The 16,658-nt window shown below is 46.7% G+C and overlaps 1 protein-coding gene across 1 annotated transcript; it reads left to right on the forward strand.

Annotated features, from left to right (window-relative positions):
* Positions 1 to 2,349: 2,349 nt before the first annotated feature.
* Positions 2,350 to 13,545, forward strand: LOC128411391 (uncharacterized). The gene is made up of 5 exons (XM_053383722.1): positions 2,350 to 2,468; positions 2,907 to 3,032; positions 4,102 to 4,227; positions 6,063 to 6,182; positions 13,150 to 13,545. The coding sequence occupies exons 1-5, from the start codon at positions 2,417 to 2,419 to the stop codon at positions 13,329 to 13,331; spliced, it is 606 nt and encodes a 201-aa protein (XP_053239697.1). The 5' UTR covers positions 2,350 to 2,416; the 3' UTR covers positions 13,332 to 13,545.
* Positions 13,546 to 16,658: the final 3,113 nt, after the last annotated feature.

The following is a 16,658-nucleotide window of genomic DNA, read 5'->3' on the forward strand; positions in this document are numbered from 1 at the left end:
CATTCAGCCATGAAGACCTCTGTCCCTCTACTTCTCCTGTTGGTGCTGGTGTTGGTCCCAGGTAAAATCACCGGAGAACGATTCTTTCCGCGTTCACTATCCAGCCATAAATCGGCAATCGTCAGGCGTCCATGGAACATAGCAAAACAGCAAACACGTCTCCACCAGCCATCTGTAGCCACCACCCGCGTGCTACCATTTCCTTGCAGAGGATGTTTACGATCCATCGACCTCCATCTGCTACCATATGTTGGGAAACAAGCCCCATCGGGAGAGGCTGGCAACTTTCCCAGGTTCCCGGGCTTGTTTACTGGTGATCTGCCCTGGCTGCAATCCCCACAGTTCAGGAGATCTCGATAGGCAACATTTCCCAGCGTGGAAAATGCATACCCCCTTCCCTCCTTGCATCCCAGCAAGGGAAAGAAGATAGTCAGAAAGTCCTTTACACGTTGTTTATTTCTGACAGTGCAACTCTACAAAAAAACATGTCTGAACAGTTCAGTGTTCAGCAAGCAAGTGACAAAGACTTCCTTCACATACGCAACAGGAAGGTCTCATATTACACACAGAGAAAAGACTTTTGAAGCCTATGAACTTCCGGGAAGATTCTTTCCCACAGCTAGTCACATCATGTGATGTAAACAAGCTACCAGTTTGCAGCTTCGTTGCTCTCATATTGTAACAGCCCCAACTTGATGGAACACTCTGTCACAAGAGACTAGGGCCCTGCGGGACTTGACATCTTTCTGCAGGGCCTGCAAGACAGAGCTGTTCCGCCTGGCGGACTCCGTCTGACCCTTATGTTTCTCTCCCCTTATGGGTTTGATCTATGGGCTCCTTTTAAAATGAGGCTGCATTTTAAATTGCATTTTAACCTGTATTTTAAATTGCTTTATTTTCCCCCCCTATTACGTTTTTATTCTAATTTTATTGGTGTTAGCTGCCCTGAGCCCGGCTTTGGCCGGGGAGGGCAGGGTATAACAACAACAACAACAACAACAACAACAACAACAACAACAACAACAATTATGATTTATTACTTCTCCTTTCAGTTTTCAGGAGCTCGAGGGATCAATAAAGGAGAGACTCCAGCTGGCCATCTTGGTCAGGGCTTCCACCCAAAGAGGACACAGTTACTGATTTTCTCGATGGTTGCTTTTCAGGGAAAAACGAAGTCATCAGAAAGGTACATACTGTCTAGCAATTGAGATGGGCTGTTGAGAACAAGTAGCCTGTTCATTCTTTTCCTTGTGGGTGCCACAACATCCTTCATCAATGATCCATAAATAAGGGGAAACTTTTGTGTCGGAGCCAGCCGTTACAAATGGCGCTTATTTAGCGTAAAATAAAGACACAGAGAGCCAGCAATATTTCCATGGACGGAGGGCAGCTCATTCAGACATCTTCTCCCTCTCCCGTCACTTTTATTATCCTTTCTTCTGTCCAGCCGCATGGCTGCATTCCAATGTCTCACGTTACCTCATCCGGTCATGGCTTAAACCCACCCACACCATATAGGGTCATCACTGCCCAGAAGAAACACAACTCCATTTAAGGTCAATACATTCTAATACATTGTAAGGAACGGACATGCTGGTCACCGAGGTCAGCAAGGCACCAGGTGGCACTACAAGCCTTTGCCATTACTTCCTGGCTCCCACACTTTTGATTATATCTGTGAGTCTCCTGGAGACTGGAGCAGAACCACTGTTCAACCACACAGGTCTCATTCTATTCCATTATTTGTTTCCTTCTTCATACTGCTACATTTGCCATGGGAGTGCCAGCTAGTCTCAGCACTGCAGTTTGCTCTAAAAGACCCAACTGGTCAGTTTGGGGTATTTGAGTTTCAGAATGTAACTCAAATGATGTCCGGGGTGTTTTAGCTGAGATTCCTGCATCGCGGTGTGTGTGTGTGTGTGTGTGTGTGTGTGTGTGTGTGTGTGTGTGGACTTGAAGGACCATGGGGTCCCTTCCAACTCCATTATTCTATGAGGAACGTAAGAAAAGCCAATGGCCCATCAAGTCCAGCATCCTGTTCTCGCTTTGGCCAATCCAATGAGGAGCACAAGAGCAGTTGGCCCTTCAGCAACGGCCATTCAGAAGCATCGCTGCCTCCAGCTGTGGAAGCAGAACATAGTCATCCTAGCTAGTAGGCATTAACAGTCTTCTCTTCCATGAATTCCAAAGCCATCTATTTTAGAGAGAGGGAGCAAGAATTAATTATCCAAAACTGAAAGGGTGCATGGTAGCCATGAATATCATTAGCATAATGTTTGGAACACCCAGTCCTTTCCTTCCCCCTGAAAGCTTCCTGTCACCATTGCCTTGGGAAGTACAAATAGAGGATCCTTTCTCTCTCTCTCTGCAATATCCTTGAGCTAGAAGGCAACTCTGGTGGCTCCAGCATTCAGCCATGAAGACCTCTGCCCCTCTACTTCTCCTGTTGGTGCTGCTGTCAGTCCCAGGTAAAATCTAAAGGGCTGTCCATCCACAGCACTCCAAGAAGACCTGCCAAACTAGCCCCTTGGCTGCTTTGTAGTGCTTGGAATATTAGCCCATTTGATACTATGTCATCTGTGTAAGATTGAAGTTCTATTTCCTGATTAAGTGGGAAATGGAATGGACTGCTTTTGCTGAATAGAATTGTAGCATTGTAGAATTGGAAGGGCATTATCTAGCCCAATCCCCTGCCATGCATATACTTCTGTTGATGCAGCCGAGAATAGCATAAGCTTTTCTTTTTGTTGCTGCATCACATTGTTAACTCATGTTATGCTCATGCTGGCCTTGGGTGTTACTAAGAGCCCTAGCTCCATTCACATATACAATAGGGAATGCATAGAGATGTTGGTAATCTCTTTTCACTTGAGGGATTGATTTCTATCTTCATAATATTTCGCCAGGACCAACTACCACCACCAACATACTTTGTAATGGTGTCTGCAAGCAACGCTGTTCAGCTGGAGAATATGAGTCTTCTTTAGACCCCTGCCAGGAATCTGGTCACGTCTTCTGCTGCAAAGAGGAAGGTAACGTGCTAAACTGTTATTATGGGTTGCAATCATTATGATTTGGGAAAGTGGTGAAAAGATAAGAAGCAGGGTTTTGTGCTGCTCTGTTCAAAGCAAGCCGAAGACCAAATAAGGAGCAGGGGCTCTGCGTGGAGAAGGCAGAGAGGTGCTATTGTGTGACGGAGGGAAGGTGGAACTGCTCAACAAGCATTAGAAAAGATAATTAAGCAGTGGATCTGTGAGCACATTGAAAAGGATGGCGTGGTTACTAAAAACTGGCAGGAGTTTCTCGAAAGAAACAAGTCATGGCAGATAAATCTTTTTTCTTTTTGGATAGAGTGGCAAGCTTGGTAGATCAGAAGAATGCTGTGAGAGCCAGTGTGGTGTAGTGATTAGAGTGGTGGACTCGTAATCTGGTGAACTGTGTTCAATTCCCTGCTCCTCCACATGCAGCTGCTGGGTGACCTTGGGCTAATCACACTTCTCTGAAGTTTCTCGAGTGTTTGTTGTGGGGGAAGAAGGGAAAGGAGATTGTTAGCCACTTTGAGACTCCTTAGGGTAGTGATAAAGCAGGATATCAAATCCAAACTTCCTCTCTTTTTCTTCTACCCTAAGGCAGGAGTAATCCAATGCACAAATATAGAATTGGGTACACCTGGCTTGACAGTAGTACATGTGCAAAGGATTTAGGGGTAGACAACAATTCTTTTTTAGTAGACAACAAATTTAACATGAATCAACACTGATGCAGCAGGAAAAAAGCTTATGCAATTCTAGGCTGCATCTGGTTAAGAACTTTGCTTCAGGATGAGGACAGAAATCGCGCGGTGGCGGGAGGCCCCATTAGCTAAAGTGGTGCTTCAGGTTAAGAACAGTTTCAGGTTATGAACGGACCTCCAGAACGAATTAAGTACGTAACCATAGGTACCATGTATGTCATATGAGCAAAATTAAAGTTCTATTTCTTCATCTAGTAGGAAATGTAATAGATTGCTTATGTTGCTTAAGAAATGGTTAGAGATGTTGGTGATTTCTTCTCATCTGAAGGATTGATTTCTATCTTTCTATCTTTCTAACATTTCTCCAGGATCCACTCCCACCCTGAACGATAATTGTAGCGGTCACTGCTCACGATCATGTTCAAATAGAGAATACGTGGCTTCATTAGACCGCTGTGATCTACCTGGTTATGTCTTCTGTTGTAGAAAGATAGGTACCGTATTTTCGCTCTATAACATGCACCCGACCATAACACGCACATAGTTTCTAGAGGAGGAAAGCAAGAAAAAAAATATTCTAAACGAAACAGTGGATGTATGATTTTTGTGGTTCATGCTGTGGCCACAGACATGTGATCTGACGGTGAGTTTGTGGTAGCCCAATGCAAAAATCCTGAGGATCCATGTGGATCCATGCTTTGTAACCACGTTTTTGCACCACTGCAGCCCCAGGCAACAGTGGGTGCGTGATTTTTTTGGTGCAAGCTGTGGCCATGGACATGCTATGTGATCTGATGGTGAATTTGGGGTGACCCAGTGCAAAAATCCTGAGGATCCATGTGGATCCATGCTTTGTAACCACGTTTTAAGTGGGGAGGGAAGGAAAAGCACTCAAGGGACAAGGAACACGCGTGGGGTGGGTGGAGAAGGATGCTGTTAATAATGCAGAAGAGGGGTATAAGAGGAGAAGCAAGCAGGCTCTGCTTCTCTCCCTCCTCCCCGGCTCGCTGAAAAACTTTGCTGCTATTTAGCCAGCTGAGTGGGGAGGAGAGAGGGACAGAGAGCCTGCTTGCTTTAAAGGAGCCAACCGGACAGGAGCCGCTTACACAAGTGTAAGCAGCTCCTCTCCTCTCCCGTTTTGCTCCTTTAAAGCAAGCAGGCTCTCTGTTCCTCTCTCCTCCTCACTCAGCGGCTCTTCTCCCGCTTTGCTGTTTCAAAGCGAGCCACGGAGGAGGGAAGGAAGGGGAACCATGGATCCTCTGCTCACGACTGCAGCAGATCCCCCCCCCGCCACCCATAGGCATTCCCTCCATAACACGCAGAGACATTTCCCCTTACTTTCTAGGAGGAAAAAAGTGAGTGTTATGGTGCAAAAAATACGGTAATTGTTGGGAATATGAGATGAGATACCCACTTTGTGGAAGTTGACCCCAGTTTCAGTCACCACACAGAGGCAGCATAAGTTTACTGCTGCAGGAGATAAGGCTTCAGTAATCAGTTCAGTTGATAGCCAGACAGAAAGAAAAGGATGCTGTGATTACTAAGAGCTTGGAAGAATATCCTTAGGAGACACTTTCCTTCCTCCTGAAAACTTCTCTGCTGCCTGTCTCTGGGCATATCACTATTCCCTTAGGAAATATAAACAGAGGATACTTTCATTCTCTTTCTGCAATATCTTTCAGTCAAGATGACTCATGTGGCTCTAGCATTCATCTATGAAGACCTAAGACTTATGATGATAGACTTATGATGCTTTTGATGCTGATTACTGCCCTGGGCAAAATGTAAAGGTCCCTCAAACCGCAGGACTGTAGTAAAATAATAAATATATAACTACCCCATTTGAGTGTTCTTTGCTGCTCTACCTTGTTCGAAATATTAGCTCATTTGATGGTACAGTAGTACTTTGGTTCTCGAATACCTTGGTACTCAAACAACTTGGAACCCAAGCACTGCAAACCCGGAAGTAAGTGTTCCGGTTTGTGAACTTTTCCAATTTTTATGTACACTCTAGGAATGTTGTATTTGACTGCTCTGTGTTTCACATCCCACAGTTTTTAACAGTCTAGAATGGATTAATCCATTTTGCATTACTTTCTATGGGAAAGCGTGCCTTGGTTTTGGAACGCTTTGGTTTTTGAAATGACTTCTGGAACGGATTAAGTTTGAGAACCAAGGTACCACTGTATGTCATTTGTGCAAGATTAAAGTTGTATTCATTTAGTGGAAAATGTAATGGACTGCTTTCACTGAATAGGAGATTCTTAGAAATGTTGATGATGTCTTCTCATCTGCGGGATTGATTTCTATCGTCACAATATTTCTCCAGGACCCGTCATAAATGATTATTGTAAAGGTAGCTGCAAACCAAGTTGTTCAAGTACAGAATATGTGGCTTCAACAGCCTTCTGCCATCATCCTGCTATGGTCTACTGCTGTGCAAAGAAAGGTAACATGCTAATTTTTTGTTATGGGCCTCAATTATTATGATTTGGAAAAGAGGTTAAAGATAATAAACAGTAGTATTCAAAGCAAGAGGAAGAACAAATAGGGAGCAGGTGCTGTGTGGGGGAGAAGATAAAGAGATGCTATTGGGTGACAGAGAAAAAGTGCTACTGCTCAGCACCTAATTTGCCTCTGTCTTCACCCATAAGGAAAACAGTGTACAACGTGGTGATAATAGAATGAATGATGCAGCGAGGGTGCTGCAACCCAAGAGAGGAAAGGAGGTGGTAAGGGAACTCCTAGCTTCTCTGAATGAATTCAAATCTTCAGGGCCTTATGATCTGCACCCAAACATACTAAATGAAATTGCAGATAGAATCTCACTGTCTCTGTATATAATATATGGGAATCCTTGGAGAACAGGTGGTGTCCGGGCAGACGGGAAATGGACAAACTTTGTCACCATCTTCGAAAAGTGCAAAAAGTGGACCCAGGCACATTGCAAGAAACAAGATTCTGACTAAACATAGGAAAGAACTGATGATAAGAGCTGTTTCAAAGCTGAACATACTGCTTGGGAAAGTGCTGGACTTTGATTTCATTGGTGATTTATAAACAGAGGTTAGATGGCCATCTTTCATGGATTATTTAGTGGTGCATTGCAGGGGTTGGAGTCCCTTAACCCACAAGCCCCACCCAGAATCAAAGGTCAAGAATGATGGAAACTGTAAGTGAACAACATCTGGAATGAAGGAGGTTTGCCAAGCCTGCAGTGAAGAATGACATATTCATTCAGATATACTCATGGATTTAGTTCATAAAAGAAATGTCTCAACGGGCTCTTTGATAATGTGATTCCTCCACCCTCCCTCTGAAAAACATGGCCTTACTTTTTGGGAAGGAATTCTTTGCAAATGGTTCAGAATGTCTTTTAATGAATTTGCAACTTTAAGAAAAGGACAATGTGATGGGATGGTGAGCTGCTTGTGCGTAAAATCCTAGTCCCTCAGAGTTTGGCTAAGTCCACAAACCTCTGTCTGTGACGGAGCTCCTTAAGCATGGCTCCATCAGTCGCTCGTAGAATCGGACAGTGGGCGTTTACGGAACTTCTTCCAGCATAAAAGCTCCTTAACGGAAATGCGTCTTCTGGACTCTCGGCGTGACAGTTTCCGGCGAGGAGTAGGTGTCCCTATGGGAGGTCCTGAAACCTCCCCACTATTTTCGCTGGAAGTGTCTCTGAGCCCTCCCTCCGACTCACTTTCCCTTGGAACTCCACTTCTCCCCCTGCTGGTTCCCTCCTCAGCTGAATGGTCTCTCTCACCCTCTGTGAGCCCTTTCACCTCCTGCTCCTCAGATGGCAGTTCCCTGACATCCACCTCCCCTCCAGGGCCCCCTTCACCCCCTTCCCTCCCCTCCTCTGCGGGAGGCGAGGGAGCAAAACCCCTGAAAGAACCTCCCTCATCTTCCGAAGTTTCGAACACTTCCCTCCACCTGTTGCTGTTTCCGGTTTCCAAGTACTCCTCCTCATCGGAGTCTGTTCCTTCTTCCAACTCCGATTCCCTGAATCCTTCCAGTTCCTCCTCATCGTCGGTGGTGCCAAAGTACTCCCTCCGGAACCTCGCTACTGGCTGAGGTTTCCTGGGGAACCTTTGGTGGAACGTTTCGATCAAGATCTCGTCACTGACCTCCTCTGCCGTCACCCAGGTGTTTTCCGACTCCGGTTCCCCTTCCCACGCGACCAAATACTCCACCTGATTACCCTTCCACCTGGAGTCGATGATCTCCGCCACATGGTTGCTGCTTTCCCTTTCTTCTAAGACTGGCCCCCGTGTGGATACCCCTTCACCTTCCCCCCTATATGGTGACAGTAATGACCTGTGGAATACTGGGTGCAGTTTCATGTGGTTCGGTAACCGGAGTCTGAAAGCCACTGGGTTGACCTGTTGGATGACCTCAAATGGTCCCAATCTTTTGGGTCTCAATTTCTTGCAACCCCCCTTGAACGGCAACCCTTGGGTTGATAGCCAGACCTGACTCCCCACCCTAATGGTTTCACCTTCCCTTCTGCTCTTGTCTGCCTGCCTCTTATATTCTTCTTTGGCCCTTTCTAAGTTGAGTTGGAGTTGACGATGGATCGCTTCCATTTCTTCTACAAAATGTTCGGCGGCCGGGACACTCCATCTCTCCCCTCCTCCCCCTGGAAACGCCCTGGGGTGGCACCCATAATTAGCCAAAAAGGGGCTCATCCCGGTGGACACATTCTCCGCATTATTGTAAGCAAATTCCGCTAGCGCCAACTTTTCGACCCAATCGTTCTCTCTGTCATTGACATAACACCTCAGGTATTGTTGGAGGATACCGTTTGCCCTCTCCGCCTGCCCATTGGTCTCAGGGTGCCTGGCAGTCGAAAAGTTGACCTCTACGTGCAACAAGCTCATAAGTTTCCTCCAGAATCTGGACGTGAACTGTTTCCCTCTGTCGGAGACCACCCTCAAGGGGGCGCCATGCAGCCTAAAAATATGTTCTACAAACAATTTCGCTGTCTCTTCCGCCGTGACTGCATGTGAGCAAGCTACAAAGTGACCCATCTTAGTTAACAGGTCTACTACGACTAGTATGGCGGTTTTCCCCTGGGATTTAGGCAGATCCGTCATAAAATCTATCGATACCGCCTCCCACGGTCGTTCTGGCGTGGGTAACGGTTCTAATAACCCCGCTGGCGCCCGCCTTTCTCCTTTGGCTCTCTGGCATTGGTCACACCCTCTCACATACTCCCGTACATCCTCCCTCACCTTGGGCCACCAAAACTCCCTGGTCACCAACCACATGGTCTTGTGTTGCCCAAAATGCCCCGCTGCGGGGTTGTCGTGCAGCTGTTTGAGTACTCTCCCCCTCAATTCCCCTTCGGGTATATATAGTGCCCCTTTGTAATACAATGCCCCGTTTCTTTCTTCAAAACCTCCGGGGTCTTCGCCCTCTCTCCTTAAACCTCTGAGCTTATTCTGGGCGTATTCATCATTTACCGTTCCCTCTACCAGTTCCCTTTGCCCCACCCAGGCCACCCCACACACCCAGCGGTCCTCTGGGATAATATGTCTCTCTTCAGGCGCTCCCTCCCCCTCCAAATATTCAGGTTTGCGTGAGAGAGCGTCCGCTCTGATGTTTTCTGGACCTGGCACATAGCAAATTTCAAAATGGAATTTGGAGAACTCCTGGGCCCACCTCACTTGTCATTGGTTGAGCACTCGTGCCGTTCTCCAATACTCCAAATTCTTGTGGTCCGTACACACTTGCACCTTATGCTGTGCGCCAATTAGTAAATGTCTCCATCTCCGGAACGCTTCGTGAATGGCGAGTAGTTCTCGGTCATATACGGTGTAGTTCCTCTCGGATTTGTTCAGCTTACGCGAAAAGAAGGCACATGGTCTCCATTCCGACTTATTGCTCCCCGGCTGAAGCAGCACCGCCCCCACCGCCCGGTCTGAGGCATCAGTTTCCACTCTCATGGGTTTTTGTAAATCCACATGCAGGAGCTGTTCTTCCGAAGCGAATGCCCTTTTCAATTCCTCAAATGCTTGCTCCGCCTCCGCCGTCCAAACGAATTTCTTCTTGCTGCTTAGACAGTCCGTGATGGGAGCCGTTAAGTGGGCAAAGTTCTTGATGAATTTACGGTAAAAGTTCCCAAACCCTAAGAACCTTTGCACATCCTTTTTCGTTTTCGGTGTCTTCCATTCCAGCACCGCCTGGACCTTGCCTGGATCCATGGCTAATCCCTTGTCTGATAAGCGGTACCCCAGGAATTCCACCTCCTTGGTGTGAAACTGACACTTCTCCAATTTCACCCACAGCTGGTTTGCTTGCAGTTGGCTCAGCACTTCCCTGACATCCTTTACATGCTGCTCCTCATTCTCTGAATATATCAGCACGTCATCGAGGAAGGCCACGCAATTCTTGTAGAGCAGAGGTCCCAGGACATGGTTCATGAACGATTGAAAACATGCGGAGCCTGATTGTAATCCGAATGGCATAACTAAATATTCAAAAGCCCCCAAAGGGGTGAACATGGTGGTTTTCCATTCATCCCCTTTCCTTATTCGTATCAGGTTGTATGCCCCTCTCAGGTCCAGTGTCGTGAATATCTTTCCCTTCCTCACCCTGGTCAAAATGTCATCAATTCTGGGCATGGGGAAAGCCACTGGTTCTGACACTGCATTTAAGGCTCTAAAGTCCACTACAAGCCTGGGTTTATCCGTGTTTTTTTTGTCCACAAAAAACACTGGGCTCCCCCCCACCGCTCTGGACTCTCTGATGAAGCCCCTCTTCAGGTTTTTATCAATAAACTCCCTTAACTCCTGCATTTCCCTGTCTGACATGGCGTACAGCTTGCCCACGGGGAGCTGGGCCCCAGGGACCAGGTTAATTTGGCAGTCAAAGGCTCTATGTGGTGGTAGTTTATCTGCTTCCCTTTCGCTGAAGACCTTGCTCAGGTCAGCGTATTGTTTGGGCACCTTCCCTTTGTCCGCCACTTCCGTCCCTGCTAGAAAGGCTTTTGCCCTTCTGGCACCTTTCCCTCTCTGCAGTGTTCCAGGCAATGTGCTGACCCAAAGGAAACCACTCTCTGATGCCAGCCCACTAGCGGATCATGCAACGCTAGCCAGCTCATTCCCAAAATAACGGGAGCCCCTCCCAGGGTGGCCACATTGAACGCTATCCTTTCGGTGTGCCTGGCCACCCTCATAACCATTGGGACGGTCTGTAGGCTAACTTCTCCTCCCAACAGCTCCCTCCCATCGATCGTGGTCACCTGCAGGGGGTTGCTTAAAGGGAGTATCTGTATCTGGTGTTCAGCTGCAAACTCCTTACTCATAAAATTACAGGAGCTGCCTGAGTCCAACAGCGCTTTTGTCTTTAGTGGGTATCCGTTTGCCAGCTCTAGCAACACCTCTATTACCAGGGCTGGTCTTGGAGGTTCCGGAGTGGGCACTTTTACTGCTCCTTGGCCTGGCTGCAGTGCCCTGACGGTGGCAGCCAGGCGTTGGCTTTTACTGGCTCCTGGACTCCCTCCTCCTTCCCCCCAACAGCTCCCGCCATCCCTTGCCATTCCTTTCTTTGCGGGCAGACTCTGGCAAAGTGACCTGGCTGCTGGCAGAGATAACATTTCTTGGTGCTCTTTCCCTCCTTCTTCCTCCCTTCACTGGGATTTGAAACTGCGCGCGCGCTGTTCCAACTTCCATCGGCTCTCCTGGCGGGAAATTTGGCTCCGGAATCTCTGGAATGTGGAAATCCCTCCAACGCTCTCCTTTCCCCTCCCGCTTCTCCAAGGCTCTTGCCTCCTGGCGCGCTCCAATGGTCAGCGCTGATTTGGTCAGCTGGTCCATAGACTCCGCCCTGGGCGCCCGGGAAAGTTCGTCTTTCACCGCCGAAGAAAGCCCCTCTTCAAAAAGCATTTGAATGGGTTCCGCCGATAGGTCCCACCCCAATTTATGTATCAACATTGTAAACTCAGTCCAGTACTCACGAACCGATCGGCTACCCTGTTTACAAGCCATCAATTGTCTGCGCACCAGTCCCTGTTCAATCTCGCTGGAAAACATCAAATCCATGGCGCGAAAAAACTTCCTCGTATCCTTCAGCATTTCACTATTCCCTGCCATCAGGGGTCTAACCCAGTCTCTCGCCCCCCCTTCGAGATGGCCAATCACAAACGCCACTCGCGATGCCTCGTCGGGAAAGTCGTCAAACTGCAGCTCGAGAGCATACTGCATCTCTGTCCTAAAGGCTTGATAGTTCCTGGGGTCCCCCCCAAACTTCTGCACCAATCCTGGCATCTTTCTTGCTAGTGTAGCGCCTTTTGCCTTTTCTGCATCCTGCGCCCTCCTTTCCTCTAGCCTCGCCGTTTGCAGCGCTAGCTGGACTTCCAACACCCTGTACCTTTCTTCCAGGCTTGGACCCTCTCCAGCTCCTCCTGCTCCCCCGGCTCCGGCTGGGTTGCTCATGATGCCTCTCTGCACAAGCTGCTTTCAGGGGCTGTCCGATTGCTGTGATGGGATGGTGAGCTGCTTGTGCGTAAAATCCTAGTCCCTCAGAGTTTGGCTAAGTCCACAAACCTCTGTCTGTGACGGAGCTCCTTAAGCATGGCTCCATCAGTCGCTCGTAGAATCGGACAGTGGGCGTTTACGGAACTTCTTCCAGCATAAAAGCTCCTTAACGGAAATGCGTCTTCTGGACTCTCGGCGTGACAGTTTCCGGCGAGGAGTAGGTGTCCCTATGGGAGGTCCTGAAACCTCCCCACTATTTTCGCTGGAAGTGTCTCTGAGCCCTCCCTCCGACTCACTTTCCCTTGGAACTCCACTTCTCCCCCTGCTGGTTCCCTCCTCAGCTGAATGGTCTCTCTCACCCTCTGTGAGCCCTTTCACCTCCTGCTCCTCAGATGGCAGTTCCCTGACAGACAACTAAGTTGTATTCAGAGCAGAGTCATTAACATTAAAATTAATGAACTTAAATTAGTCATTTGAATTAATTTTAGTGGGTTTATCTGCAGTATGACTAACTTTGGGTACTAACCCTAGAAAAAGAATCTGGAAAATAATCTGTGGGCATCTGACTAGTCTTCTTTACCTTAGAAGATATTTCCTTTACAAAGCATTCCTGTTAGAAAGTTGATATGGGTTCAAGAATCTGGGTTTTCCAAAAGACCATACAGTTATTTTATTTAATTATTCTTTCTTCCTGAATGTGGTCTATTGCACGAGATTTAACATGTTCTCTTTTCTTCAACAGGGGCAAAGTAGCAGATCATAAAATGGTGTAAATTCCAAAATTGCACCTGTGCCTTTGTAAAGGAAAAAACTATGTCATTTGTCCAGTATTAAAAAATCTATTTCTTTGAAATGCAATGGGCTGCTTTCTCTGTATATGAACTGCTTCGAGATGTTGATGATCTCTTATCTGAGGGATTGATTTCTTTATAGCTAATATTTCTCCAGGATCTACTCACACCCAGAAGAAAGAATGTAAAGGTCGCTGCAAGCCACGTTGTTCAAGAGATGAATATGAGGGTTTTGGAATGACTTGCCATAATATTGAGCATGCATACTGCTGCAAAGGGACAGGTAACATCCCTAATTTTTGCTATGGAACACAACTATTTTGATGGGATTTTGGGCTGAGGCACTCAGAGGGTGAGACATTTTCATTACTGTGAAGCAGAGTGGGAGAACGAGAAATTAGCTTTGACAAAGCAATTATATTTCAAACATTTCCAGTTGCAAAAAAGCAACACCTTAGTTAAGTATTCATTCTTTCATTCTTTATGGATTTCAACACAAGAAGCGTTTTATGGAAGAGAGATGATACCGTATTGGCCCGATTATAAGCCACACTTTCCCCCCAGATTCCGATATGGAAAAGTGCAGCTTATAATTATAATTAAGTGCAGCTTATAATTGTGACCTTATGGAAAAGAGGTTAAAGATAATAAACAATAGTATTCAAAACAAGAGGAAGAACAAATAAGGAGCAGGTGCTGTGTCTGGGACAAGACAAAAAGATGCTATTGGGTGACAGAGAAAAAGTGCTACTGCTCAGCACATATAAATATAAGGCATTGTGGTAATCTAATCTTGAAGTGGTCAGAGCACAGACAACAGATGTTAGTCTATCTGTATAGAAATGGGTTGCAGCTGGGCCACCAGCTGAGGCTGATGGAAGGACCTCTCCACCACTGAGGCCACCAGAGCCTCAAATGACAGTAAAGGACCCAGAAGTAGCCCCTGAGCTGCGTACCCACTCCTTCAGAGGGAGGGTAACTCCATGAAGAGAAGGTAATCTCCCACCCACTAAGAGTACCTCCGTCTTACCTGCATTGAGCTTTCGTTTCTTGCCTCTCATTCAGTCCATTACCGAGGCAATACAATGGTCCATCACTTCCAGTGGCACACTTGCAGATGTAAAGGAGAAGTAGAGCTGTGTGTCACCAGCATCAGCGACCCGGACTTCAGAAGCCAGGGCATGCTATTAGCAGAGTGTACTGTGCACACAGAAGTAGGCGTGAGGTGTGTAAAGTCATGCTACACTACAGATTTATTAAACATAAATCAGAACAAAGAAACATGTCGTCTCTCTCTCATGTCGTCTCAGAGAGAAAAGCAAAAGCTATACACAAACGGAAGTTCCCAGCATACTGTGCTGGAATGTAAACAGACATGTGACACGCAACAATCTCATGCCTGTTCATTAAGGTGGAATGGAAATGTCAACAGACAGAGCATAGACAACAGAAATTAAGCTATCCATATAGAGATGGGTTGCAGCTGGGCCACCAGCTGAGGCTGATGGGAGGCTCTCTCCACCACTGAGGCCACCTGAGCCTCAAATGACAGTAAAGGACCAGAAGTAGCCCCCTGAGGGATTGATTTCTATCTTCACAATATTTCTCCAGCACACATCGCAAATGATGATTGTAAAGGTAGCTGCAAACCAAGTTGTTCAAGTACAGAACAAGTAGCCCATTTGTTCCTTTCCTTGTGGGTGCCACGGCAACCTTCAGCAATGATCCATAAATAAGTGGAAACTTTTGATTATATCTTTGAGTCTCCTGGAGAGTGGAGCAGAACCAGTGTTCAACCACACAGGTCCTGTTCCATTATTTGTTTCCTTCTTCATACTGCTACATTTGCCATGGGAGGGCCAGCTATTCTCAGCACTGCAGTTTGCTGCAAAAGAAACCTTGGAACCTGAGCTGACCAGAGGTCCTGTTAAAGAGGTGCACGAATGGGAGTCCACATGGGGGCCTATGGGACATAGTGCCTTTCCCAATGGTGGCCCTGGTGGGATTGTACAACCTGATGCATGTCCACTGGCACCAACTCCAGGGCCCCCCAGGGCCCTCTGCACCCACAATATTTTTGTGTGTGACCATGTGACCTTAGTTGAGACTTCCAGAGCTTTGTGAGCCCTGGAAGTTGCGTCTGAAGCCTCACAGAGCCTCCCAACGCAACTTCCAGGAGAAACCAGAAGTCTCATTGGAGGCCTGAGACGTAACCTCCGAGGCCCCATAAGGTCTTGGAAGTGACATCTAAGGCCCTGCACGGTCTCAGAAGCAACTTCTGGTAGAAACTGGAAGTCATGTCGGAGGCCTCGTAGGCGTTGCTGCGGCACCCGCAGTGTAATGTGACGTAATGATGTCACAACATCACTTTCCATCTCACGTGGCATTGGGCAGCCATAATCTGGGCCCCAAGTTGGCACCACTGTGCATGTTAGAGGTGACCTCCCAGTCAGGGTTGACCCACCCTACTCAACAACCAGCGGTCAGGCTGCTTGATACTGTATACATATCCAATGCCTTGGCCAAAACCTACTGACATGTGAAATCAATAAAAGCTATGGCCTATTTCAACCCAATAGCAATGTCCCATGTCTCATTTATTTGGCTGGCCTTTCACTGGGCTGTGAGCATCTTGCCCCTGTATATGCAATCCAATCCTATACGTAACTACTATGTATCTCCCTATATCTGGTCCACTTGCACAAAGCAAGGGCAACTCATATATCAAAGCAATGCAGACATTTTAAATAATCCCACAAGAAAGGAAAGTTACAAAATGGGGAGGCTAGTCTATTAAGGAATAACAGGCACTACTGAATGCTCCACCTTCCATTTACACACATAGTTTTGACTATTTATTCTGGGTGAAACATAAGGAAAACTTTTATATAATTTTCTTTTGTTTTTAAGTATAAACTACGAAGATGAAGATTGAGGATCATTTGAATATTGGGGGCTGTCCCATCACTTGGAGAGCCACTGGATCCTGCTTCAACCCCAGCCAGAGTCTCCTTCTGTATCTTCATCAAAGCATCCAGATCAAAAAAAGTGCTTGCAACGTTCTCCATGATTACATGAGATTCTCCCTTGCAATAAAAGTGAATTAAAAAAAGAGCAATTTCCATTCATTTGTCCTGATCTGATTATTTACTAGCATGAGGTTATTCCTGCTTAAATGTAGAACGTGACATTTGTTCTTACTGAAATTCATTTTGGGTTTTTTTGGCTCTGGTCCCCAATCTGCTAAGGTCATCTGGAATCCTGATTCTACCTTCTGAGGTATTAGCCACCCCTCCCAGTTTGGTGTCATCTGCAGATTTGTATACATTGTTTTGTCTACGTTGACCTTCATGACATTTTTCAAAAGAAAGAGCAGGAAGTAATTATCCAAAATTAATAGCCATGAATATCCTTAGCAGAAGAACATACAGTCCTTCCTTCACCCTGAAAGTTTCTCTCCCCCCTGCCTCTGTGCATGACATCATTCCCTTAGTAAGTACAAATAGAAGATGCTTTCCGTTCTCTCTCTGCAATATCTTGGAGCCGGAAGATGACTCTGGTGGCACCAGCATTCAGCCATGAAGACCTTTGCCCCACTGGTTATCTTTTTTATGCTGCTTAGCTTCCCAGGTAAAATATAAGGAACAATTG

The sequence above is a fragment of the Podarcis raffonei genome, chromosome 3, assembly GCF_027172205.1.
Source record: "Podarcis raffonei isolate rPodRaf1 chromosome 3, rPodRaf1.pri, whole genome shotgun sequence".
Lineage (NCBI taxonomy): Eukaryota > Metazoa > Chordata > Lepidosauria > Squamata > Lacertidae > Podarcis > Podarcis raffonei.